Source organism: Phocoena phocoena, chromosome 18 (assembly GCF_963924675.1).
Source record: "Phocoena phocoena chromosome 18, mPhoPho1.1, whole genome shotgun sequence".
Classification (NCBI taxonomy): domain Eukaryota; kingdom Metazoa; phylum Chordata; class Mammalia; order Artiodactyla; family Phocoenidae; genus Phocoena; species Phocoena phocoena.
The window spans coordinates 80441298-80469116 of record NC_089236.1 but is presented as its reverse complement, the minus strand read 5'-3'; the positions used below and the strand labels follow the sequence as shown (position 1 = coordinate 80469116).

Genomic DNA, 27819 nt, shown 5'->3' with positions numbered 1-27819 from the left:
ATGGTTTACTTTCTTTATTTCACTTTGTATAACTGTTCTGTAGGATCAGAAAACATCTGTTGCAAAGGTGTGCGATCCAGGCTCTTAAGGCAGGTCTCCATTCCTAAATGCAGAGGTGGGGTCTGGATGCATGTTGAGAAATGGGACATTTTAAAGACAAGGATGAGAGGAAACACTGACCTACTCTAGGACACGGGGGAACTGGGACCCGTCTGGAATCACGTACTGTGGTCTGACATAGGTGTCTCTAACATCATGTCACTTTCATTCATTTCAATTTCAAAGGTTTCTTCCAAGGAAGGTCTGGAATCTGGAGTTTTCCTTGAGGTTTCTAATGGTGCAAGCCCTGCTTCTTCCACTGTCTGTTTTTCTACTTCAAATTCCCTGAAATCCCACGGCGGTGAAATAATGTTCTTTAACGTCTTCATTGTATGCACATCAAAGTCGTAACATTTTAATTTGTCTTTGATGTCTGCTCCTAAAAAGAGAGAAATGCCACAGTAAGAACAAAATAAGAAATTCCATTTACCTGTCATTTCCACCAATACGACACTGCTCTATCGTTTAGGTCAGATGTCCTTGTAAGAGCACACGCATAGCTAAGGAGGAGAAGCGTTCCCATCATGCCCCTGCTCCTTCGATCTTGGGGACGAAGGGAGATCGTGGGGAGACTCCCAGAAGCACGTGCAGGCTCAGCTCCACTGGGCCCAGCAGCCGCCCCATCTCCAAAGCGAGTCTGGCACCGACAGAAGCCTGTGCGCGGTGCTTCCTCAGCTGCTACACACGGAGAACTGCCGGCTGGCGCTTGGCCCTGGTGCAGTCACAAGCCTCAGGTATACAGAAACACAGTGAAGGGAAATACATTGTCTACAAATCAAAATCGTGAGAATAATGGATGTACCAGGTCCAATCATTCCCGACATAAACAAAATGACAATTTTACGAAGTTCAAACTAATAGCTTTCAGTAATAGATGTTTTAACAGATAATAACATCCAAGTCTTCTTAAGATAAGAATAGTACAGCATGGCGATCACAGTTAATAATACTGTATTACATATTCAGAAGTTGCTAAGAGAATAGACCTTAAAAGTTCTCATTGCAAGAAAAAATTTTTTCTAACTATGTTTTGTGACAGATGTTAATTAGACTTACTGTGGTGGTCATTTCACAATGCTTACGAGTATTAAATTATGTTGTACACCTGAATTTAATACAACAGTATATGTCAATTTTACCTCAATAAAATAAATTAATATGTAATGAACAATACACTTGGAAATCTCCTTTCTAAGACCATTACCTTTGTGAGGACAGGCAAAACGTCCGTCTTATTCAGTACTGTATCTCCACACCTTTCTTAGCCTTGTAAGACTTTTGCGTTTAAGCTTCACAACTCCTCCTTGGACAAATGTGGAAACTGAGGCTCACACTTGCCCCAAAGCCACAGGGCTACTGGGTGGCAGACCTGAGATTTCAACCCAAGGTCTTTTCAAGTTTTAAAAATTGAGGCGTAACATACAAACTGTGAAGTGTGCACAGCTGGATGAATTTTCACATATGTACACATCCACATCACCACCACCAGACCAGAAGCGAACATTTCCAGCTCCTAGAAAACCACCTGAGGGCCCTCTAGTGAACCTTCCCTTTTAGTCGCTGCTCTCGCTCTTCTATCACCACTGATTAGTTCTGCTTATTACCAATCTTTGTATAAATGGAATCAATCAGCATATATTCTTTCCTGGTCAAAACTGGCGAGACTCATGTGTGTCACAACACGATTCAGTCGTTAGCTCTTCTAACTGTGCAGTGTTCTCCGCTCTCCTATTGCTGGACCTCGGCTATCTCCAGTGAGCTGCTGGGGGAAAGAAGCCGCTGTGGACAATCCCGCGTGTGACTTCTGGCTTACCGAGGCACTTGCTTCTCTCGGGCATAAGCCTGGGAGCAGAGCTGCCTCCACTGTAAGGCCAGCACGGAAGGCCACTGCCTCGATCGCCCCCAGTGCATCTCACCTCCCTGCCCCCACGCCCTTGAATAAGCCCTCCCGTGTTGACGGTGCACTTAATCACGACTCATTCTGATGAAGAGAACGTGATGGAAGTGATCTGTGCGACTTCCAGCTTCCAAAGGGTCCCGACGCTTTAGTTCTTGTCCCTCAGGACCCTGAGACGACCATGCTATGAAGAAGCCTGGGTTAAAGACCCATGGAGAAGCCCAGCTGTGTCACTGAGGTCCCCCTGTGTATGAGGCCATCTTGGACCATCAGCCCCTCCAAGTGAAGACCAGCGAAAGAGCCATGAACCGACCCACAGGACTGTGGGAAACTGGCCGGAGTGGTGTGTTAGGCAGGAAAGGCCTGTTTAACTTTAGCAGATGTGCTGTTAAACAGTTTCCCAAAGAGCTCTGACCCGTTTATAACCCCGCCAATAATCAATAATGTACGAGGATTCCAGCTGCTCTGTGCCACTGCCAACACTAGGTACTACCAGTCAGTATTTTTCACTTTTAGCCATTCTGGCAGGTTTATAGTGGTGCCTCATTACGGTGTGTTTTATTTTGTTTTTTTGTTTTAATTTAATTTAATTTATTTATTTATTTTTGGCTGCGTTGGGTCTTTGTTGCTGTGTGCAGGCTTTCTCTAGCTGCGGCGAGCGGGGGCTACTCTTCATTGCGGTGCGTGGGCTTCTCACTGCAGTGGCTCCTCTTGTTGTGCAGCACGAGCTCTAGGCACGTGGGCTTCAGTAGTTGTGGCACGTGAGCTCAGCAGTTGTGGCTCGCGGGCTCTAGAGCGCAGGCTCAGTAGTTGTGGTGCGTGGGCTTAGTTGCTCCGCGGCATGTGGGATCTTCCCGGACCAGGGCTCGAACCCGTGTCCCCTGCATTGGCAGGCGGACTCTCAACCACTGTGCCACCAGGGAAGCCCTCGTTATGGTTTTTATTTCACTTTACTGGCAAGTAATGATACTGAGCACCTTCATTTATTTTGTAATTACCTGAATAACCTCTTTGGTGAAATTCCTGTTCAAGTATTTTGTCCATTTTTGATGGAATTTCTACTCATTGTAGGATTATGCATAGGACTTTTTGTATTCTAGACGCAAGTTCTTTGATGAGTTTATGTGTTGTGAGGGACTTCTCTCGGTCTCTAATGTGCCAGTTTGCTCTCAAGTTTTTACTTTTATTGAAGCCTAATTTAACACTTTTTCCTCTTCTGCTTTCACACCCTGTTAAAGAAGTCTTTGCCTACCCCAAAGTCCGGCTCTCAAGATGTAACCTCACTGCAATGCTCTCTCCCTTACAATGTTCGTAACTAAGTGGGCACCCAAGTACAGCAACTCCATACCAACTTACCTTATGACTTGCTAATCATTAAAAAAAATTTAAAGAACTACACAGCATTGTAATGTGAACGTAAGCCAACTTAACAGTCCACTGAAGTGCAAAGATTTACATGCTATGCTCTGCATTGTAAAATATTAAGGCAAGAGCCCTTTCATTTACTTATTAGAAAAATCTGTCTTAAGATTCTTTTCAATTATGCAATTAGATCGATTGTTGTATATCACAGTGCTTTACACATATTCTATAACTGTATTTTGCATACAGCAAGTACTCAACTTTAAACTGAATGGATACTTAATGAATCATTAATTCCCACACGTTGTTCCACTGAAATAAATGGAGTTTCTTAATATTAATGTAGCTAGAACCATTAGAAAGATGAACTTAGAACTTTACATGAGAATTTGAGAAACCTAAAAAGAGATATACAACAATCTAAAAAATGGAATACAACGTCAATAAGAATAATTATAATCTTACCAATATAAGCTTCAGAATCACCAATGTACATTTCAATGCAATGACCAAGCATTGTAACAGAAAATGTATCATCTCGCCTAAGACCAAGGGCCTGCCAGAAAAGATTCAGCACGGTTATTACAAGAAAATTTGTCTCCTTCTCTTTGGTGTAAAACATTCTCACAGGACTCGTTTCTAAATACTCCAGGGAACCCAGGGTAGAGGTAGAGGGAGGCTGTTAGTGAGGATACAGTTAACATGGGTAGCCAATAGTTGATGACTGTTGAAATTGGGTGATGGGTACGCGGAGGGTCATTACACTATGTTATTGTTTACGTTCGAAATCCCCTCCTCCAAAAAGATTTTAAAACCTGTATCTCCACAAAAAGCCTTCAAAGACTTCTGTATTAATTAAATCATAGAAGAGAGGTAAATTACACAATGTTCAAATACAGACATTTGAAAGATCACAAAAACTATTAACACTTCTAAACACTTCTGCCTGCTCAGAAAGTATTCTGGTTATCTCAGTGGCACTTCAGGACTTCACTTTACCTGAAAATCTCTAACCGACCTTTGAAAATCAGTTACGAATCTATCCCTCACAAATTTATCTTTGAAATATTGCATTTTCTCAAATTTTATCTCTTTCTCCAAAAACGGTTATTTCATCGATTCTAAGACGCACATTTTTTCAAATTCTAGCATTTCTGAACTTGGGAAGTCTTTCAACAGGTGGATTCTTAGTACTGCTGTCCGCCGGGCACAGCCATGATACGGGAGTCTGTGACAGCAATGTGGGCTTGGCGGCCACACCAAGAGCACAGACTAGACCACAAACCCCCTGAAGAACACCTACAGAAGACACTGGACTTGTGGTTGTTGTCTAACAACCTTTTGGTGACACCTTCTGACAGAGCCAATGTCTCTGGCTGGGAGGAACCTGAGTGAAACGGGGCATGTGCACTGGCACGCGGACACAGTTTTGGGAAAACAGGAATGACCGCCTGGTACAGAAGTGATTTATGAGCAAACTCTGAATGGGAAGAATGAATATCTTAACTATTTATTTCACTTACACCTTCTTTTTTATGTAGGTAGTAAAGTGATCCCTGATAAAAACCTATGTCCTAATATGTCCAAAAGAGCACTTTTTCTAAGTACAGAAAAACTAAGCGATAGGAAGGAATTATGATAAAGTGTCAACGGCAGCGAATTTTTGTGTGTGGTCACCTCGCTTATTAATGGTGGCGTAGAGCTGATGAAATACTGCATATGGATTAAGGGGAGAGTCTTTCCCAGTGATGAATGCACAAGCTTTGCTCATCTACAAACCTGATCTAAGGGAATTACTTTTAAGTCATAAATAGAAAGAATGGAGTTCCCGAAGGGCTCGTCAGATGTACACCCAGCCCAGCTGCGCTGACAAGCGCTCCTGGACACTTGTGTTTCTCACTGACACTCAGGACAAGGTTCACATCTGCTCTAATGTGAGGAGTTACCACACGACATTCACGGACTTTTCTCTGCACAGACAAGAATAAAATACAAGGTTGCCTGAGGAGTTTTAAAATGAAAATTTTAACTGCACTTCTGTAAGGTAACAAAACATTGCCTAGAAGACGTCTTTTAAAAAAAGTGGTAACTGTTAACCGGATTTAAAGTTAGGTACAAACAAAAGACGAAAGACGTACTGTGTGGAAATAGTCCACGGCATTTTCAAAGTTGCCCATCAGACTATGGATATACCCTATGGCAGAATAGGTGGATGCATTCTGAGGAATCAACACCAGTGCCTGCCGGTGGTAGTCCAAGGCTTCAGCATACTTCCTGGGAGAGAAGACGAGGGAGGAGAGGAGAACAGGAAGAAAGAGAGAAAGCAGTCAGTGGGCGCAGTGGGTACTCCTTGATGTAGGCACGTAAGAACCACTTTCCTATACCAGAGAAACAGTCTAGACGGCAACGGTCCTTCGCATCCACTGCGTATCTTCAGTGGGTCTTCCTGCCTTCCAGCTGAGGGTGGGCACTCCTGCAGGGCTACCAGCTGAATGCCATTCTTGACCCTTGGGCCTATGCCCCATCGCACAGCAAGACCTCTTTTATGTGAAATCAAGCCTCCTACACCAGGGATGGTTAAAAGCAACCAAATTGTTTTGCTTTAAGGTCTACAGGAGTTACTTGGAACAGCATTTCCCCAAATTCTCTGCAATACTTGCTCTGTAAAAACTCTTGTGAAAAAAGGTTTTGTGCTTAATAATGCTTGGGAAATGCTGCAGTTCATAACGCATAGTAAAGACTGCAAGAAATCCTGAAAAACCTGCTAAATTTTGAGTAACCCCGAGGTTCCCAAACTTATTTAACCAAAGAATCTCTTTTTCAATTGTCATCTATTATCACATCAATCATCACACCATAAAACTGGTATCTGGAGGAGAAGAGTGAGTTAGGATATGGATATGGCTTTAATTAGCTCCTACTGTCCTAATTCTTCTAAATTAATTTTGAACACTAAAATTTTTTAATCCTAGGAAATAGAAGTTATTATAATTCTCAATATATTTCTAAAATAGAATTATACCAACAGAGGTAATAAAAACATTTGTTTTGTGCTTGTTACATCTGAGTAGCCAAGTACAAGAAAGCTAAATAAAAATATGGAAAAGAGCTACACAAAATTAAGTAAACTTTTACTCACAAAGAATATTTCTGAAAATGCTTTACTTCACTTACTTAAGTTTTCTGCAGACATGGCCCAAGTTGTTCAACAAAGGTTCCCATTTGTCAACTGTTACCTAAAACAAAGCACATCAGACCCACGATTACAAGCTGCTTTTCATCCTGACCCGTTTGCACTGCATGACTGCACTCCTCTGTGCGAGAGGGGCTCTCTCCTGGTGCTTGCACAGCACTAGGCAAGACTGTTGAGTTGCTTTTCCAGCTTTCCTACTAGAAGACACTTCCTGAGCGTTATTTTATTAGCACTATTTTGTCAAAGAGCCCATCTATGCCAAAGAACTTCAGATTTTGTACCTCCAGCCCAGAGCTTTCCGTCTGCCTAGTAATGTTGCTACCTGGCAACCTCACAAGCACTTCAAGTCCAGCACACCACATGCTGACGTCTTGTCCGCTCTCCCGCCAGCCCAGCTCCCCGACCTCACCCCTCTGGTGCTCTGCCACTCAGCACACAGCACCACGTCACCCCTGACCCCTCCGGGGATGGCTTATCAGCCCCCTCATCAGAACGCCACCCCCATCACTAACACGTCTTGTCTGGGCCCCATCATATGAGTCTGACCACGCCACCTGTCTTAAAGCTCCTACTGTCCCGCCACCTCTCGACAAGGTGCAAACTCTAACGTCATCTTCAAGGCCCTTGAAGACCCACACTTACCCCTCCTGCCCCATTTCTTGACGTTCTCTGTGAACTGAAAATCCAAGCCATACTGAGTTGGCTCCAGTTTTGCACATACCATTCTCTACACCTGAAATACCCTCTTCCTTACTTTTGCCCGGCTAGCATCCATCCTTTAGGACCGAGGTGTATTTCCTTGAACCCAGAGGCCTCCTTGACCGACCATCAAGTCTGTGTGGAGTCCTTTACTTCCTCAATCACAGCCCTTTCTGTGCACTGCGTTATTACTGGCGATTTATTTATCTGCACTGATCTGAGGGCATCAACAGCAAACCAGTTTTCTGTTGCCTCCCAACCCCTAGCTCAGCGCTTAGGACACAGTCGACACGCAGCAGTAAGTCAGAACTAAGGGAATAAACAGACCTGGTCACACCCTCTAACTGCCCTGAGCTCAGCTCTGGAAGGCACTGCCCACGTGAATGGAACAAACCCTCTGCGATTCTTCGACACACCTGCTTTCCTGGGCTACTCTGCCATTTGCTGCAGTTTACAACTAAATCGCACAATATCTTCCCCTCCTCGTATAACTGTTTAATGAGCATTTTGAAAGCTTAATAGGATTGTGCTTTTGTATTTAGACCATTACTTTAAATGTCTGCAGGAACCCTAAGTGTCTCCTATCATCAAAGGCGTATAATCGCAACTTCAGGTGCGGCTCGTGACAGTGCATCTCAAACTTTCCTGTGCGTGAGAAGCACCCGGGGGTCTTGCTAAAACTGCAGATTTTGGTTCAGCAGATATGAAGTTCTGCACTTCTAACGAGCTCCCAGGTGACGCTGATGCGGCTGCTGCAGTCCAGGGAGCAAGGTCCTAAGGGATTCAATTCTCTGAAAATGGGCAAGGTGATAAGTGGCCACCCTATATCAACAGAAACACATGCATTATCCCGACCACCCAAGACTGAGCTGTGGAAGACCTGCTTTATATACATACATGTGCAAACACACAGGTATATAGTGTTTTTAGGTTCACATGACAATTAAGAAGAGACCAAAATAAACAAAGCTGTGTCTACAGGGACAAGTAAACCGCCACCTGGCAGGGAGCCCAGGGAGCTGCGTCTGTCTCAGTAAAGAGGAACTTATAGCCAAGGAAGATGTATGCTGTGGGCAAGTGTTCCTGGGGGCAGGAACAGAAGGACACTGGGAAGTGATAATCAGAACAGAGTAAGACAACACAGGCGTGAATAAAAGAATCAGGAACCAAAGAGCAACAACGTGCAAATCTCTGACCTACAGAAGTTTACAGCGTCTCAAACTGTCAGCATTTAATATAATACCAGTGTTTACACAGCCACGATAGCTGGAAGGTTAATTCATGAGCACAAATCCATGCGCCTCTCATACGACAGAACCTGGTTAAAGATCTAAATATATACTAAGTATCAGGTGAGGAAGAGCAGTGATAGGTCTAATTTTAATGACATTTGGCCCCATTCCTGCAGAAGTGGGATCTGCTGCTACATGTACCCATTGGTCAAAGAGGTTCTGGACAAGGACAAGTCAGATGCTACAGTGCCTACCAGCTTCCATGTATCATCACATATTCCCCGTATCAAATAATCATGGAATATACTCTGATTACGCCCACAGATCAAAACTAGAGCCTCTTAAGAAGCAAAGAGCCAACACCTACCCTCTCAATGAGAAAGACTCATTTTGTACCATGTAACAGAACACTTCATACCATGACAAGTCAAACATTAACAAACATCTGCTATGATAAATATTAGGTTATTGTATTCTAGGTAAGACAGACGGTCTAATATGATCTTCCTCATTCAATACTAAACACACTTATGAGTGTGTGTGTGTATTACAGATATTATATAGAATACCTCATTCCCAATTGCTTTAATTTTTTCCAAAGCATCGAGAAACCATTTTTCCGCTGTTTTCCACCTAAAATAGAGGGGGGAAAAGTTACAGTTTATTCAAAATTAGCATGTATAAACATTTTAAGAAAAATCTGAATATCTCTTTCCAGTAATATTAAAATGAAATGAGGTAAACTTCTGTAAACAGTTTTTTAAAAGTCAAATTTAAGTGAGATAAATGATTACTTTTATGGCATTAACATCACAAGAGTTCAAGATTTTAGGAGATACAGCATATTCTCAGTAATTAGGTTCTATAAAGGCACTGTTAACACTACTTTAGCCAACACCAAACCACTGCTCCCAGTGGAAAAACTACAATCCCCTGCTCACACGCTCACCAACTGTTCAATGGACCTGGTTTCACATGTGCTTCTGTTCGGCAACACCTCACTTGACGTATATTGTTGATCTGTTAACACTGAACTCAAGCCAAAAGCACTGTAACTGACGCCTGAACAAAGCTTATCTAACACCTGTATTCTGACCAAAGCATATCGCAGCCTTCCTGAGCTTGGGACACTAGACAGCACTTCGGCATTCCGCTTGGGGATCATTTTAAACTGTAAAATAACCAACATAAAGCACAAAAAAGGGAAAAGGGCATAAAACAGACTATAAATAAATTGACTGTATATGAAATTGTTACTAAAGATTATTTTAAAAGGCTCCAAACTCTTTTATAAATATTAGATAACCGAATTTTTAGAATACACACAAATGCCACAAAAACACTACAGTAGCACTAATTTACTGTTTTAAAATTTAAGTACAGTTCAGTGCAAAGGACTACAGATAGTCCCCTCTTTGAGTAAGACGCCGAACTGCTTATTCTATAAATATCCAAGACTACGGTGAGCCTCAACTACTGACCAGGAAACTCAGAGACTGGGCCATTCTAATTGGCTTAATTTTTGGATTATCCGCAAAGGAAACATTTTTGTTCCAAAATTGTAAGAAATCTTTCTCAGATGTATGAATCCAATTCCTAGTGAACAAAGAGACGACTAGGGATTCTGCAGTGTCTCCAGGCCACCCTGAGGGGTCCAGTGACTTAACAGAGTTGGCAACAACTGTCCAGTCCAGGACCTAAGAGCTTGTGACAGCCCACAGCACAGGGGACCAAAACCCAGGTTTAGTATTTTTAAAGAATTCCAAGATAACACTCGCTATTTTCGTTTTTTACGCCTCCTTCTCCTAAAATGAAACGTCTATGAAGAGCCACTCTGATGGGCTAAACTCTGGTGACTGAGGTTTTGCTCTCTGTACAAAAGGGAAGCAGAGGGGCCTCTGGCCTTTCAGTACTTACTCTCCATTTTGAAATGCGACCACGCCAACCTCATGCATAACAAAAGGGTCTTCTGGTGCGATGCTTAGAGCTTGGCCAAAGAATCTTTCGGCCAATTTTGAGTTATTGGTCAATCCATATTCTAATCCAATATAAAGCATTGGCAAATGACACCTAAAAATATTGGAAAATTTCACATATTCAACACTCAAAACTTTATAGTTCAGCAGATTTCAAATCCTGTCTGCAAAATAATTTTAACATAGCCAAAAATAGAGCGCTTACTTGTTTTCTGACACTTCATTTACTAATATTTAATGAATATCTAATAGGCTCTTAGACTAATCAGCCGCCACTTCTAAAATCTACCAGCAACCTATTCACCCTTACTTTTCATTATTCTACAGTAAAGAGATGAAACAAAACCCCTGCAAAGCAGAAGGGCAGGCCCCACTGTGCCATCACCCAGGCCCAGCCAAGACCGCCTTCCTCCCTCACTGACTCAGCAACACAGACCCTCAAGGCTGTGCTCAATTCCACTTGCCTCTACGCAGCTGCTTCGGACTTCCAGCTAGACCACCCCCCACCCCTCGTGTGAGTCTCCACTATCGGTTATTATCAGTTCTATGCTGCAGAGCTCTGGATTATGTCATGTGTATTCTACTCTCATACCCTCTGAAAACAGTTGCAGGCAGAGTAACTAGTTTTAATTGAATTTCCATCTCTTCACCCTGGCAGACCAGTGATCACAGTACGATAACCTTTCCCCAAAGATGGATCTGACAATGTCAGTGAATACTGACTGCCTGGCTGGGAGGTGCCCGGGCTCTAATCTAGAATGACTCAAGTTACAACTGTAGCATCTACAGAAGGGTCATGAAGAACCTTTATGGATGTACCTGGAGGAAATATGAAATGCACAGGAAGGAGCTCCAAAAATCTATTCCTCGGGCTTCCCTGGTAGTGCAGTGGTTGAGAGTCCGCCTGCCGATGCAGGGGACGCGGGTTCGTGCCCCGGTCCGGGAAGATCCCACATGCCGCAGAGCGGCTGGGCCCGTGAGCCACGGCCGCTGAGCCTGCGTGTCCGGAGCCTGCGCTCCGCAACGGGAGGGGCCGCAACAGTGAGAGGCCCGCGAACCGCAAAAAAAAAAAAAAAAATCTATTCCTCCATAGGAGCAGCGAGAACACTGCCAACAATTGTCAAAATAAACATTTCTAGAACTTTGCAAGCTAACCAAAGGCTTACAGCAATCTGAGGGGTATTTATTCTACAAAAACAGCTGAATCTCAGTGAGAGCAGCAAACTCTATGACATTTAACTTGTCTGATTCCCATCTCCCTTTCCCCAGCACCACATTAGCCTAGAAAATCAGCAGTCTGACAGCCACTTGAGGGGACAAAAATTAGTTTGGAGCTTCTGAAATACCCCACAGAGACCTGTCACTATTTGACATATCTAGCAGCTCCCTGGAAAAGCCCCATTCACAGCTGTCTTATTTGACCTGACTCAGAGCTCGTGCAGAGAAATGTCTACCCGCAAGGCATTTGTTGAAAACAATGTTTAACATTAACTTGAGGCAGCTACACCAGAAGGCCACACACAGGACCATATGCACGCACAGGAAAGGCTGGAGAAGGCCCTAATCTCTCATCTCTGGATGCCCCTGAGGCTCAGTGCAAGCAGGAATTGGAGAGGGCTAAGGCAGAATTACCAACCATGGGAACACTGAAGACATGCCCCTATACACGTACAGGGTCCTTCAGAAAAGGGGGGGAAACTCGGCTCAAGATATGAAAAGAAGCCCTGAGCTAACTGAGCAGAGGCTTCACTGGCCTCAGGTGACAAAGGACACAGACTTTACAAAATTTTTAAAAGCCCAGCAAAGTCACCAAACAGCCACAACAAATAGCAACAACAAACCCTGGGGTGGTGCAGGGTAAATGTGATTTCCAGAACTGCCACATTATATTACTTTAAATGTCCAGTTTCAACAAAAAATAAAGAGACGTGGAAAGAAACAAGAAAGTATGGCAATACATAAGGGGATAAAAGCAGGCAATAGAAACTACCCTGGAGGAAGACCATACACTGGGCTTACTAGAAAAACACTTTAAATAAGCTATTTTAAATATCCAAAGAACTAAAGGAAATTATGTCTAGAAAACTGAACTATGAGAACAATGCCTCACCAAACAGAACAACAAAAGGTAAAAATTATAACAAACGATCAGAAAACCTGGAGTTGAAAAACAAAATAAATAAAAAATTCACTAGAAGGGTTCATCAGCAGTTTGAACAGGCAGAGGAAATCATCGAACATGAATAAGGTCAAATGAGATTACCCAGTCTGAGGAACAGAAAGATAAAAGAATGGCGGAAAACAACAGTCGCATCGAGTTGGGAGACACCACCAAGCATCCCAACATGTGTGTAAAGAGAGCCCTGGAGGCGAGGGGAGAAAGTAAGGGTAAAGAAAATATCTGACACCAAAGAACATGTAGGCCAAACACACCCCAAAGCTCAGAAAACTCCCAAGTAATCCTCACCTAGACAAACCATAGTCAAACCACTGGAAAACACTAAATAAATATGTAGATAAACATCTTTAAAGCAGTAACAAAATATAACACATGAGATCCCTGATCACCTGACTTCTAACCAAATACCCGGAGGCCAAGAAGGCAATGGATGACACTCAAAATACTGAAAGAAAAAGGACAACCAAGAATTTTATATCCAGCAAAACTATCCCTTGAAAACGAAGGTGAAATTAAGACATTTTCAGGGACACAAAAACTGAGAAATTTTGTTGCAGACTCACCTTACAAGAAATACTGAAGGAAGTTCTTAAGGGTGAAAGAAGTGACCCCAGACAGTAATTCAAATCCACATGAAAAACACAGTACCAGTAGAATTGATTACATTTCATCTTTCTTCTCTTGACTGACTTAGAAAGCAATTGTGTGAAACAGTGTGATTAGGCCTAATGTACGTAGAGATGTAGTGTTTACCACTAACGGCACAAAGGAAGTGGCAGGAGCAAAGCTGTACTGGGGTAAGGAAGCGACACCAGACAGTATCTCAAATCCACAAGGACAAATGAAGAGAACTTGAAATGGTAAAAAAGGTCAACATAACAAACGACATAAATAGTGAGGGCATGAAGGTGAGGCCCTAATGTGGCCGGGCTGGTGCCCTTGTACGAGACACTAGACCTAGCTCTCTGCCCTGTGAGGACACAGTGAGAAGGCAGCCGGGAAGAGCACCCCCCCCCACCCCGGAACCCAATCAGCCAGCCGGCCAGCCAGCCTTAGAACCGGGAGAAAATAAACTGCTTCTGTTTAAACCCCCCAGTGTATGGCGTTTTGTTATGGCAGCCTGAGCTGACTAACGCAGTCGGGGAGCTACGTCTTTTACGATATTTTCATGGACAGCTAGTTAGATATCAAAGTCATACATATCAAATTTAACATAACTAAAAAAGCTGGGGCCATAAATAATATAGACGCAGGACTGGGTGCCAAAATGAGTCTGACAGTCTGGAAAGGTAAAGCAAATCTAACCAGATGAAATTCAAACAGACAAGTTAAGGCAGCCAACTTTCACTGAGTGCTTTCTATGTGTCGGAAACTGGAATTACCTCAACTATCCCTCACAGCAAGCCTAGGTGTTAAGTGTTGCCATGATTCCTATTCTTCAAGAGGTACACAGCTGGCCAAGATCACCAGGCAGTCTGGCTCCAGACCAGCCCTCTGCACCCCGGCACTCCCACTACCTCTCCACACACGCAGAGGTGGGGCGGCAGACAGCAGAAGCAGCCCGCACAAGAGAACGAGGCACAGTAAAACCGATGGCAAATCCAAAGAGTTCCAAACAGGAACAACAGCAATTCTCTGCTCCCCAAAGTACCGTATGCTCTCAGGGCACACCGGCTACTGCCAACACATCTAACACTGACATAAATCTACAACACCGGCAAACTCAGTCCTGAACTGAGTAGTGAGCTGGGCCACATAAATACCTTCTGGACATAAGTAGGATGTAAATAATAACTCTGCTCACGAATACTTTCATTCTTATATGAGCATGTGAAAAACAGCTTCCACCCTATCCTGTTCCCTTAGCCTAACTTGTTAGCCCCCTTTTGTATTGGTTAAGGTAAACTGCTAGGCAAAACCACTACACCAGCTTCTTTCCCTCTCACTTCCACACTTATTTCACAATCATAGGCTACTAACATGATACAGTATTCTTTTGTTTAGTTTAACAGCCAAATGGCAGAGACAGTAGTAACGAAATGTCGCTTTGCTTAAGCGACCTGCTCTGCGCACCCTTTCATCAGCTGCGCTGCCGTGAAGTAAGCAGCCATCGCTTGGTCATGCTCACTCTCGACTGCGAACGAATGCCCATAAGCGATCCATGCCGGCCCGTAGGTCTTCTCCAGCGTCGTAGCTTTGCTAAAACGAGAGATTTCATTCGAGTGCGTAATATTTCTTCTTCAATTGTTAGGTTAATTTTATGTAAGTTCACGGTTTCAAGGACATCAGAATTAATGAATGAGTTGTCAACATATTAAACGCTAATGTAACATTTATGTTAATTCACTTGAAATAAAATGTTTAATAGTACAAGCAAATTTTTAAGTAATTTTAGGAGAGGTCCACAACTTCTTAGGTACTATAGTGGAGCCCGTTAGCTTTCTGTATAGAATTTACAAATATTACTTAATCCAGGAGCTTCATTTCAAAACCTAGTAGATAAACGGTGGTAGCAGCAACCACTTAAGGAAGTGTGCCTTATATGCATTGCCTAATCCTCATAACCTTCAAGATAAATTACTATTTATATTTATATAAATTTATATTTACATAAATAAATAAATTTATATATAAATTATAAATAAATTACTATTTATATTTATATAAATTTATATTTACATAAATAAATAAATTTATATATAAATTATAAATAAATTACTATTTATATTTATATAAATAAATTACTATTTATATTTATATAAATTTATATTTATATAAATAAATAAATTTATATATAAATTATAAATAAATTACTATTTATATTTATATAAATAAATTGCTATTTATATTTTAACAGTAAGTATACGGAGGCTGGGAAGATTAAGTGACGTCCTACAGATGATTAAGAGATTCATGCTGGTTCTGTGGACTGGACTGTTTACACAGTCTTAAATAGTCTTCAACTAGGTGACCCACAAAACAAACATAGAAAATACAAAAGGTGAGATTCCCACGTCTTAGCATTTTATTTTCTAAGTTTTCTTTTACCCAAATGTTCCCTGTTTCACGTAGAATTCATCACTGAATAAGCACACTAAGTGAGAGAAGCACAGTCAAAGGAACCATTACAGCACGAGGCGCGCCGCTCCCGAAAAGAACACAAGCGCCCTTCTTCTAAAACGCTTAGCAGCCCACCAACCAGAGAGCTCGCCCTAATGCTTTCCTAGTGCAGGATCCTCTCCTGTCATCTCAGCAATTCCCATTTTCACAGAAGAAAGGGAAGGTAGGAGAAATGAACTCTCCCAAGGAATTATAGCTAGTAAGTGGCAGAATCTGGATTAGAATTCAAGTCTGTGTCCAAAGTTTATGAACTTCACCACAGATCCATTTTCTATTTCGTTCACATGGAGGAAGTCACAGGTATTATTAGACATATTTCTGTACTTGTGTAATTGAATAGCACTGGTTAAGTAGTTTGATTGGGCTGCATGGAGCTCCTCAAGCTAAAACCACAGCAGATCCTTACATAAACCAGCTCACTATGCCAAGAGTTCTGTTTTATAGTCACATTTAGTGACCCTAACCTCACATAAAGTGTCATGTAATTTCACAACTATTAACAAAAGAAGTCCTAAGAGTAAGAGGTTAATAGTATCTCTATAAATAAAAAAACTTTCGAAATACTTTGTATTATTTCCTATTTTTTCATATTTATTCTCATTTATAAATAAAAGTTTAAATACATCATAAGCTCCTTGAGGACAAGGTCTATACCACTGACTACTTTTATCTCCCCTCATGGCATCTTATAAAGAGCAGGGTAAATAATGGACACAACTGAATGGAATCTGAAGAAAACCTTTATTCTTTCATACTGCTTTTAAAAGTACTACTAATTACTGCATTAAAGCAGATGACCAAGAAATTACTTCCTGTAGGTTCACTACAGAGGGAGGAAGACAGTAAGTTCATACCTGAGATATCTTCTGGCATGTTCATTTTTATGACCGACCATGAGATAATAGCACCCCACTGCAAACCAAGACACCTAAAAAGTTTAAAACGTACCATGACCAAAGACGCTTAACCTTGAACCGGGAATCTGTAACAAGTCAGAGGTCCCAGCATATACTCTAGTTCAAGTCAGAAACGTCGCTGAGACAGGCTGTCTACTAAGGGTCCTGGGTGACACGAGGCCAGACTCTCTACAGCTCTTGCTCCAGGTGCTTCCCATTGCACCCCTGCAGCATCTGAATCTCTTCCTATGGCAAAGTCAGCCTGAGTCCCAGCCTCCCACCTGCACTGTGTCTTCCCCACGCCACCTTGGTTCTACAGATTCCACCTCTTCAGCTGACTTCTCTTGCACTGGTTTCGCCTCTTTATAAATTGTTTTCACACTGGTCTGGGGTGCAGATTCTTGTCTGAGACTTAAACCCTGACCCCTGACTTTTGTCTTTAAGGACATGGTTCCTGATTCCATTTTCAATTTCTACGTCTTCATTCTGATCCACGGCAGTTTGGGAGACACAATGATTCAATTCAGTGCGTAATTCAGTAAGTTATCATACATGTAATGTGAGAAAGCTACCAAGCAGTTATTAGCGTTGCTTATGAGAGGTATGAGTATGACTTTCACTTTCAATATTTAATTTTTCTGTATGTTAGCTATTTCAAAATAATATGCATATACAATATTTGTAATCATAAAAATAAAGATTTTTAAGTTATATACTAAAAAAATATACTTCCATGAATTGAAAAAGTGAATGCTGCTTCTAATTATCATAAGCACTAGGAGATTCTGCTCCAACACCTTAAAATAAAACATTATTTGCTTGAATTTAAATTTAGCCTCTGTCTAAACACCTGTTAAGTATTTTCTTAAAGTTCAGGTAAGAAAAAAGACACTATAAGGGAAAAAGTTTATATTTACTTACAGGATTACTAGGATATAAATCCACCAATTTATGAGAAAGATAGAAAAGTTCTACATTAGAGAAAAAGAAAAAAAAGAATAAAATTATTCACAGCAAATGAACTTTAAGATATGAGTTTCCCCCAGTTACAGCTCTTCACAATCATATAAATCTTGTTCTCGCAGCAATGATTTCATACTTTTCTTTCTTCCTGGATACAAAATCCATTTACCTAATGCCATATAGAAACTCCACGGAGCAGATACTACGGCTGTTTCACGTACCCCCACCTCCAATCCCTCAGCCCACTCCAGGCCCAAAGTGGGCGCTGAGCGCTTATCGAGTGACTAGCAGCCTGGGTGAGAGGCACACGACAAAGCACTCCACGTGCTTAAGAGGCTATTTCAAGGGGCCTCGCCTGTCTTGAAGCCCAGGTTTCTTACTCCACAGGCCAATACAGACCGTCTTGACCACCCACAGCCAATCTGGTTGACCAAAGCCTCCCGTTTATGGAACCAGCAAGATGATGTGCCCCTGGGTAACACAAAGTCCCAGCATGTCACGACGACTCTCTTAGGGCTCAACAGCCCAGGGCGGCTAGAGAGCCTGCACTTCCAGCAAACTCCCCGGAGGCGCGATGCTGCTGGCCCACAGGCCATGCCTGGAGCAGCAGGGGCCCAGAGCTGGGGTGCCTGGCTAGTTTTCCTCCTGACCGAGCTGACGAGTCAGTTTAGAAGATTTAAGGGCAAATACAGTCCAAACCCTGTAAATGTTTCCAGAATATGGAAAATGTGAGCAAAAAGTCTGCCCCCTTCCCGTTTCTAAACAGCTACTGACTCCTGCCATACCAGCTTTCTTATGGATTTTACAAGAAAAAGGGAAAAGGCACACCTGGCACCCAATGCTCTAAAGCTAACACACCTTGAAGCACAAATTACATTTGAGAAAAGGAAGCAGGAATTAGGGATATAGAAACAGTGTGCTCTGCTGGGATAACAGAAGAGACTGCTGGTTACTTGGATAAGCATTTCCTCCCCCAGTTGTTAACCTGCAATCTGAATTGTCCAGGATTTGTGAGACAGAATTTCCAGAGGTACAGAATATTTTTTGTCTTAAAAATTATTATTTTAATTTAAAGAAATTCTTACCATTTGCTTTATTCAGCTCCACAAGTGTCCCTATATGTACAGGTAAACAATTTGCATGGAAAGGATCTTTTTCCATTACTCTGAAAGTTAAAGAAACACACTATGTACATACGTACAAACAGTATGTAACAGCGCTCACTTCAATTAGCTATGCCTATCCAAACAGTCATTACCACATGACATACAATACTGTGGGCTAGAATACATTTTTACTTTCTTAACTCCATTATCTTCAGACTTGTTCAGTTAAGGCAATGATTAAGTTTTAAATGAAAGGGAAAATCTTGATTTATTCAGAATCAATAAAAATAAACATCACCACATACATTTACTTTAAGCTAACAGAACTGTACCACATAAAATAAGTGGTCTAATTATTTAGAAGGATCAAAAATAATACGAAATATTAAATGAATCCTAACTATCTGTCAGTTAAAATTTTAGTGAATTCAAGGATTTTAAGCAACACGAAAGATCCATTAAAAACAGTACATGTAAAGGACAAGTGTGAACTATGCACATGGAAAGACTGGTGCTGGGGGAGGAGGCCTGGCCAGTTAGTGAGCCTGACACCCAGTACCTATAGGATTTTATTAGCCTCTGCTTCAAGAAAGAACGGACTTTATGAAACTACGTGCCAGACGGTATTCTCAAACTTGCAAATTATCTCCCGGGAGGGACAGGATACTCCCGAGTTAATAGAATAAAGCAACAAATGTGCATACACCTGTGTCAGTGTATTGCTCTTTTGAGATGACACGCCCCCCCACTCCCACCCCCCTGTACTCTGCAAATGGAAAAGGCAGCTTAAATGATCATCCATCAGTTTGACATTATTCAGAAAGCAGGTCCCACATATTTCTCATGTAAAATGGACTAAACTCTTACGTTCCTGCACAAAAATAAGTGGATGTACTTACACAGAAGTCAGCTTGTAGCACATTTTAAAATCACAGTTATAATAATGTCTTTCAGCTAAAGACACGACCACATCCAGATTCTCCTGCAAACCATCTACAGACTCGGGGATGACAGTTTCACTAGGTTTATTATACTGAAACAGAGAAATGCAAACATGACTCAGTGTGCAGCGCCGAATCCAAAGGCAGACCCAACGTGGCCCGAGTGTTTCAAGGTTTAACACCATGACACATGTGAGATGCTCGAAACTTTTCTAACTTCAAGTATCACCAGTACTCCTCTCAGCAAGTCTAATTCTCTTCTCAATTTTATCACAGAATTCCATGGCAGGAAGTATTTTACAAAATAGTAGTTTAGGAAGCATGAGGAAAAAATCCTCATTTTCACACATCATTGATTATCTGATAGTTCAATCTTTTAAAAGTATGAGTTGTTCCCGGGAGGAAGACAGATATTTTGGGAAGCATTTTCAGGAATCATATCATATATTTTAAATCATCTAAATCTGTCCTTGCAAATGTGCTAAACTGATAAAAATTAATTTCTAAATTCTTAACCTGTGAAAGAACAGAGGACAAATTGAATGAAATAAGATGCTTATACAAAGCAAATACTAACTTCGTGTTTTTACTTACCTTTTTCAATTTGTTCTCAAATAGAAAACGTAGCAATTCCTGTTCTTCAGTACAGAGCTTGCTAAGAGGTAGTGATTCAAGAAGTTCTTTTTCTAAAAAATATTGAGAAAAAAGGAACGTCCTCACAGTATTTATGGGGAAGAAAAATCAGCAATGAAAAATATTCTTCTATAGTTCTTGGTTTAAGTAAATTGAGCTCAAAAGAGAAAATAACAAGATAGAATGAACTGGAGAAAACTAAGACAGTGGTTCCAGACCCAGGTAATAAGAATCACCTTGAGGGCTCTGCATGCACCTGCCAGGCAATTCTAGTCATCACCAGACTTAAGAACCACCAAGCCACTTACCCACCCTCAGCACTACGGACACTGTGGGGCAATTCTCTGCTGTGCTGCCTGTCCTACGCACTGTAGGATGTGTGCAGGACCTCTGGCCTCTACCCACTAGATGCCAGCGGCAACCGCCCACGCCCCACCCACCTGCAAGCTGTGACAATGAAACTCTGCCCAGACACTGCCAAATGTCCTCTAGGGGGCAAAATCACCCTGGCTGAAAACCACGCTTTAGGCTAAAATGTCTGAATGCCATTAATACAACATCTCCACTTTCTGTTTCTCTTGTTTATCCACCTCACACCACTGGCAACATACTAGGTCAATGGTTCTCAGCCCTCGATGGATCTCAGGATCGTCTGGGAGCTGTAAACCATCTGATGCCAGGGCCCCGCCACCAGATTCTGATTCCACTGGTCTGGAGTTAGGACCTGCACAATGATGTTTTTAAAACTCCTGGGGGTTTAAAGAGCAGCCATGTTGGAAATTACTGAATCAGATCCTGAGTTCTTTACAACTTTAAATCACTCATCACATCTCAATCCCTGAAGATTCTGACTGCAAGGAGCACGGCACAATATTGTATTTTAGAACGTGCTTCATGTTTGAAGATGTGAAGGAAGTTTAAACCTGTACGTAATAGCCTGCTCTTGATTCTATAGATTTCAGAAAAAAAAAAAAATCGAAACAGTATTAATTGTGCTAAACATAAAAACACCTGGGTCTCCAAACCTTCTTGGGCTGTCAACATGTGGTGTGACGTTAAAAGATCAAATGCTTCAAAGCAGTAGACGTCAAGCTTCAAAGCTTCTTTATAGCTGTAAGTAGCGAGGGTTCGGTTATCTAGAGCATCATAGATTTTTCCTCGTAAAAGACAAATAGAACTCTTTATCTGTTGGAAAAATGATGAGTGACATACTAAGTCAGCACTACTGAAATTAATTTTTTATCAAAAATCATATATTGTCTGAAGGCTAAGACTTTTTTTTTTACATCTAAAAGGATGTGCTCCATCCAATGTCACACAATATAAATTAATAGAAACATAAAAGCAAAGTAAAACTTCTCTCATCTATCTTCCTTAGGCTCTCCTCACTTCAACAAACCTTTATAACTAGCTTACACGTTACTGCTACTTTGTTCATTACTTGTTCTGTCTCAAATAGGGTAATGATTTAGAGACAGCATACAGAGCATACGTATATTAAATCAAACACGAAGACCGTTTGATAGGTAGATCTCAATGAACGAACCTTAGTAAATATTAGAAAACCGGCAGCAATGCAGCACAGGGGTTAGGAGCGTGGCCTTTGGGAACTGGACAGACCTGAGCTCAAATCCCAGCTGTGACACTTACGAGTGACCCTGGACAATGCTCTAACCTCTCGTGATTCAGTTTCCTCCCCTCATCTAACGCACAGGCTCTGTAAGGATCAGAGGTGGTACCATCGGTAGCCAGCACACGGTAAGCTGCTCACACAGCAGCCACCTCACTACTACCATTAACAGGAGGCTGCAGAAATCTGATTTATGTTCCAGATTCTGAACCTCAAAAAACAAACAAGTGAGCTTAAAGATGGTCCAGAGATGCAGCAGCTAAAATTGGTAATGGGGACTTCCCTGGTGGCACAGTGGTTAAGAATCCGCCTGCCAATGCAGGGGACACGGGTTCGAGCCCTGGTCCGGGAAGATCCCACATGCCACGGAGCAAACTAAGCCCGTGCGCCACAACTACTGAGCCTGTGCTCAAGAGCCCGAGAGCCACAATTACTGAAGCCCTTGCGCCTAGAGCCCATGCTCCGCAACAAGAGAAGCCACCGCAATGAGAGGCCCGTGCACCGCAACCAAGTGCAGCCCCCGCTCGCCACAACTAGAGAAAGCATGCACGCAGCAACGAAGACCCAACGCAGCCAAAAATAAACAAACAAATAAAAAAATAAAAATTGCCGTCTCTCAAACCACTAAAAAAATAAATAAATAAAATTGATAATGGGATTCATCATAAAATCACAATTCAAAAATAGTAGAGGACATTATGAGAGAATCTTAGACCTATGCAGTATCCTATGAGTTATTAAAAAAAGTAAACTCAAAATAAATAATGCATTACAAATAAATCATGCATTTCTTAGCAGTTAATGGATAAGAGGTCCAAGAATAATGATAATCCTCAACTCCCTCATAAATGTATTTCTTCACACAAAAATGTGCTTCTTAAAAAGAAAAAAAAACCTAATAATGTATAGTATTCCCACCTTCTTGAGATGAACAGTAGAGTAACCAAGTTCCTTCATAGACATGTTATAAAGAACAACTGGGAAATGGGGGATTGGTGGGTAACAGCTAAAGGGTACAGGGTTTCTCGCTGAAGTTAAAAAAAAAATGTTCTCAAACGGACTGTGGTAAGGGTTGTACAGCTCAGCGAATATATTAAAAACCGAGGTACTATGCACTTCAAATGCATGAATTGCATGCTATGTGAATTACATCTCAAGAAAGCTGTTAAAAAAAAGAAAAGAGTTAAGAGTCCGGATTAGCAATCTGACCGTGGATGGTATTTACCATGTTACATTGTATCAGTATAATCTCTGCCAGCAAGGAATTTGCAATTCTATGCAGGCATGAAGTATACAAACTGAAATACACAAAATAACATAAACAGTAACACCACACCACTCCCTGGAAAGAAACCGTCTAAGGTAATCAAGGTTTCTTGGGGGTAAGTACAAAACACTGTTGAAATACAGTAAGAAGGGAAAATATTATTCCACCTGTGGGGAGGAGTTTAAGGTATCAAATGTAAGAAGAAAGAGCTTAAGTCTGCCTATTTCAGATTCCAGCATCTGAGGACACAATTACAACTTGTAACTGATGGCTCAGAAATGTCTCAGAATCTTCTTGGGCTGGGAAAATTAAGTAAGTTGGCAATCAAACTATTTTAACATGATTGTACTCAAGTAAAAGAAGGTGATTTACATTTGCCCTACCATGTGGGCAATTCTTACTGATGTTACGGAAGCACGGTTACCACAGCGTTACTTACTGAGGACTGTGACATTTCCCAGTCACTGGAGGGGTCTTTCAAGCTACTTTCATCCTTCAAGCATTTCCCAAACAGTCTTTTGCTGATCGGCTCCTCCAGATCAAGAATGTCAAGAGCCTGCTGGTGTTCTTTTGCAGCAAACTGCAGAAAACAGAAATAGCGTTTGTCAGCCATGACTTCTGACGCTAGATACACACACAATCACAGTAGATTTTAAAAGGGTAATAAATATTACACCCACTCATTACTTAAATTTAAAATGTCTAAAGTTGAATTTTCTTCATGCATATGAGATTTTAGTAAATGGAGAGTCAGTATTTTGAATTCTCACACTCATGGGAGGGATGTGTAACATTCACATCATTAAACCTTTATCGAATAAAACAAACTGAGAGCACACTTACATGGCATCTAGCTGCAAGGTAGCGACATGCTTCATACAACTAGGAAAGAAATTAATCTATTAAAAAAGTGATCAAGATAATATGCATCTTCAATCAAAAAGAAAACTATAACCACGAAGTGAAGAAAGCCATTTTCATAATTCCTCTTTTACTCTCGCAGGGAAAAAAAAACAGTCTTTTTAACCCATATTCATCATGAACCTACTGTTTACCAGTCACCAAGGATTCAAAAAGGAATAGGGACCTGCCCTCAAGGAGGTTGTGGCAGGGGAGACATAAACACAGCACATAGTTTCTTTCATAAACTATGAAAGAATCGCATAAAAAATACTAACCAGTTGAATAAGAAAACATCTCCAGGGGAGAGGGTAACTTAGGAGTTGGTCAGCATTCCAGCACTGAGTCTGAATAACTGTCACACATCTAAGGAACTGCAAGCAGTCAGCATGACTGGATACACATTCCATGCACTGATGGTGGTGCTGGGTCAGACACAGACTGGAGAGAAATCAAGAAGCACCTGGGGTGCCTATGAATGCACCTGACTTTATCCTGTAGGCAATAGGAAATCACTGAGTTACACTGTGAGTGATGTGATCAGATCTGTTTTAGGAAGACCACCCTCTGACAGTTTAAAAGATGAACTGGAGACAAGGAAGGTGGGGTGTGGGAAAGATGTTACTGGAGAAAAGAGAAAGGAGGGAGGCTAAAACAACAAAACAGACAAATTACAGGCCTGACACGTATGAATGGTAATGAGATAGAAAGGACTATCCATACTCTCAGAGCTATTTAGGAAACAGAATTTTCAAAACTTAGTGACTAGATGGGGGGTGGGGGGAGGGAAAAACAAAGTGACCGAGATTAGGAATATGAAATTTTCTCTTGGACTTCCCTAGTGGTCCAGTGGTTAAGACTCTGCCCTTCTAATGCAGGGGGGCGCGGGTTCAATCCCTGGTCAGGGAACTAAGATCCCTTACGCCGTGCGTCACGGCCAAAGAAAAAATAAACGTACACAAGAAATTTTCTCTTTACATTTAATATGAAAAATTGAATCCTTAAAAAATTTTGACATAAGAACATATACCTAAAATACTAATCTAATAACATTTTTAAAAAGCTTTAAGGTTCATACAATCACTTACTTTGTCCAGTTTTCGTGACCGAAGTGCATGAGCTGCTCTATGATACTGGGCTGTCAGGTAAAGACACTGAGCCAACCAGTAAATGTCCTGGGGTTCCTCTGGAGGGAAAATTACATAAATGGTCAGAGGTGCAAGGTAAAGTAGAAAGTTTTTTAAGGATAGAGAAATCAGAAAAAAAAAATCAGAATCTGTCACTTACCATGAGAGAGTGAGGCTACTTTATCTGCCCAAAATAGAGCACTCTGATACTGCTGCTGTATCCAAAAACAAACAAAAAAGCGGTAATTGCCCTGTTACTTCAATAGCTTTACACACAGGTATTATTAGAATGCTATATAATAAATCAACATCTCAGTACAATAATTTTTACGTGTAGTAAAGGGTCTATCAGTCATATCTCTATCTTATACCTCAAGTAGGTGACTTTTAGTTCAATGGTGCAATAAAAATATTATTGGAAGACCTTTGATATATACAGTTGAAGAAGGTAGTTTTTTTTAACTTATACATTGCAAAATTGTATCAGCAGGTGTCTAAAGAAGTAGATAACTTAAGTGATCATTTTGCAACATCTAGCCGTTAGTAAGGTTCTCAGTCTTTGCCTCAGTCCTCCCGGATGCAAACCAGCAACTCTGCTGCCAGTCAATTTGGGAGGAGGAATGCTTCTGGGACGGTTACAAATCTGCTCAATGTTAGTGCCTGGAGGGTGGAACCAGGCCTGTCTCCTTCCTCACTGCATCCCCAGAGCCAGAGAAAAAATGCGCAGGAAGCATTTATTCAATTCAGCTGACTTACGGCAAAGCAAAATGCAGCCCTTCAGCGTGCTGCCAAACATTCAGCTGCTACATTTCACATCGAACAGTTCACCGTGAACACGCTTTTCTCTCCCCTTCTTGGTTTCCAATTTATTGGGAGAGCGTACATTTTACAAAAACTAAGTGCCATCGCAGATTAAACTTATGCTGCTGATTCTGGAAACATTTCTTTCCCTTAAACACTGTTTGCTGTTCATTCAAGAGGAGTACAGGGAATGAAAGTGTAGTTAACAGGAACTTTTTAAAGTACTGATTTTGAGACTACAGATTTGTTTTTATCTTTATTCAGTTAAATTCTGCCAAATAAAAATGACAACTAAACTTTTCAAAAATTTTCTATTAGCTAACTAAACTCACAGGCCACCCCGCAACTTTTATCCTAAAATAATCCTTCACCTTCCACCTAGCACGAAGTATGTACTGAGCACCTCTGTGTCCGGGGTGGGCCGGCTGCGGAGCGGGGCTTGAACACGTGTAAGGCTCGCCGCGCGCATTAGTGGCTTCACGCTCAGCGTTCCTCAGCCTCCCGGCTGCACAAGGCGGGGGGCTCGACCCCCCCGTTCGGGGGCTCTACCACCAAAGCCCAGGCCCTTAGGACCGCGCGCCGCCAACACCCCGACAGCAGCCGCCCCTGCTGCCTCCCGAGCCCCGGCCCGCGCTCCCCGGATCGGGCCGCCCACCTGGTCCAGGTACTGCCGGACGCGCTTCCGCAGCCGCTCCAGGTTCATGGCTGCGTGGCCGGGGTCCGGCGCGCACCCTCCCTCCTGCTGCCCAGCGGGCAGACCCGGCCCCCGCGCCGCCACAGCCCCAAGCCCCAAGCCCGGGACCGACCCCACCCGGCCGCGCGCGCCGCCCGGAAACTTCCGCTCCCGGCCCGGCCCCGCCCCGGAAGTCCTCCGCAACCGCGTCCCTCCTGGCGACGGAAACGGGCTGCGCGCCGTTAGTGCCGAGGCTCTCTCTTGGCCCTCGGGTGGCCGGGGTTCTCGTGCGGCCGTGGACGCCTTTCCTCTGCAACTCAAGCCGCCGCGGACGCGCAGCCAATGACGTGTCCGTGCGCGATTCGCTGATTAGCTCGTTCGGAGGCGGGAGCTTGGCAGCTACGCCCCGCGGGTTCCGTGGTTCCGAGTGTGACTCGCATTTCCCGTGTAAAAACGGCGGTAACCACCTCAGAGGCTGGTTGTGCGGACCGGTGGGTGCACACGCTGTCCCGGCACGTGATGTAGAAGTTCTGCCTGTGGTCGCCATGGCCAAGTGTCCCTTTCAGACTGTCTTTTGGCAAAACCCAAAGGCTCATTCCTTAACCTCAGAGGAACCTGTGATCAAAAACGAGTAAGAACTGGAAAAGCGGGTCTAGTAAAACCTTGGATCCATACAGTGGAACATTATTCAGCAGCAACAGTGAATGAGCTGTTGACATATGTATGAACCTTGAGCTGTTGACACATGTATGAACCTTATGCTGAGTGAGAGAGACCAACCGCAAAGGACCTCATGTTGTATGATTCCGTTGACAGATTCTCTCATTGACCAAAGTCTGCCCGGGCTCCCCGAACTTTTTTCAGCTAGGCCTGGCTTTTGGACTTCCATGTTCCTTTCTGCCTTGTCCAATTTTTGCAAGAATTCTGATGTCAGTTTAGCCAGAATCCCCCACCGTGTACCTTCCTTATCCACTACAGTCTCCCAGGTGATATCTGATCACCCTGGCCCACCTTCAGGGAGAATCCTCCGAACCCTGATGCTTCCTCTTAGCCACTTCCTACTGGTGGGCCCCCACCCGGCTCCTTGGCTATACATTCCCACTTGCCTATGCTGCGTTCTGAGCT

General features: G+C 42.4%; 1 protein-coding gene across 2 annotated transcripts; it reads right to left on the bottom strand.

The window, feature by feature from the left end:
- CDC16 (cell division cycle 16) lies at positions 1–26853 on the bottom strand. Of its 2 annotated transcripts, XM_065896012.1 has the most exons (18): positions 26677–26853; positions 25381–25435; positions 25182–25279; positions 24037–24075; positions 23633–23773; positions 21322–21481; positions 20258–20349; positions 19622–19755; positions 18702–18781; positions 17575–17624; positions 16612–16685; positions 14711–14836; positions 10400–10552; positions 9052–9115; positions 6533–6594; positions 5497–5632; positions 3824–3914; positions 1–478 (listed from the first exon to the last, which is right to left on the bottom strand). In XM_065896012.1, the coding sequence occupies exons 1-18, from the start codon at positions 26722–26724 to the stop codon at positions 219–221; spliced, it is 1863 nt and encodes a 620-aa protein (XP_065752084.1). In that variant the 5' UTR covers positions 26725–26853; the 3' UTR covers positions 1–218. The 2 variants fall into 2 exon arrangements, with proteins under 2 accessions (XP_065752084.1, XP_065752085.1); XM_065896013.1 differs by lacking the exon at positions 10400–10552 and having other exon boundaries at positions 219–478; positions 26677–26724.
- Between the last annotated feature and the right edge of the window lie 966 nt (positions 26854–27819).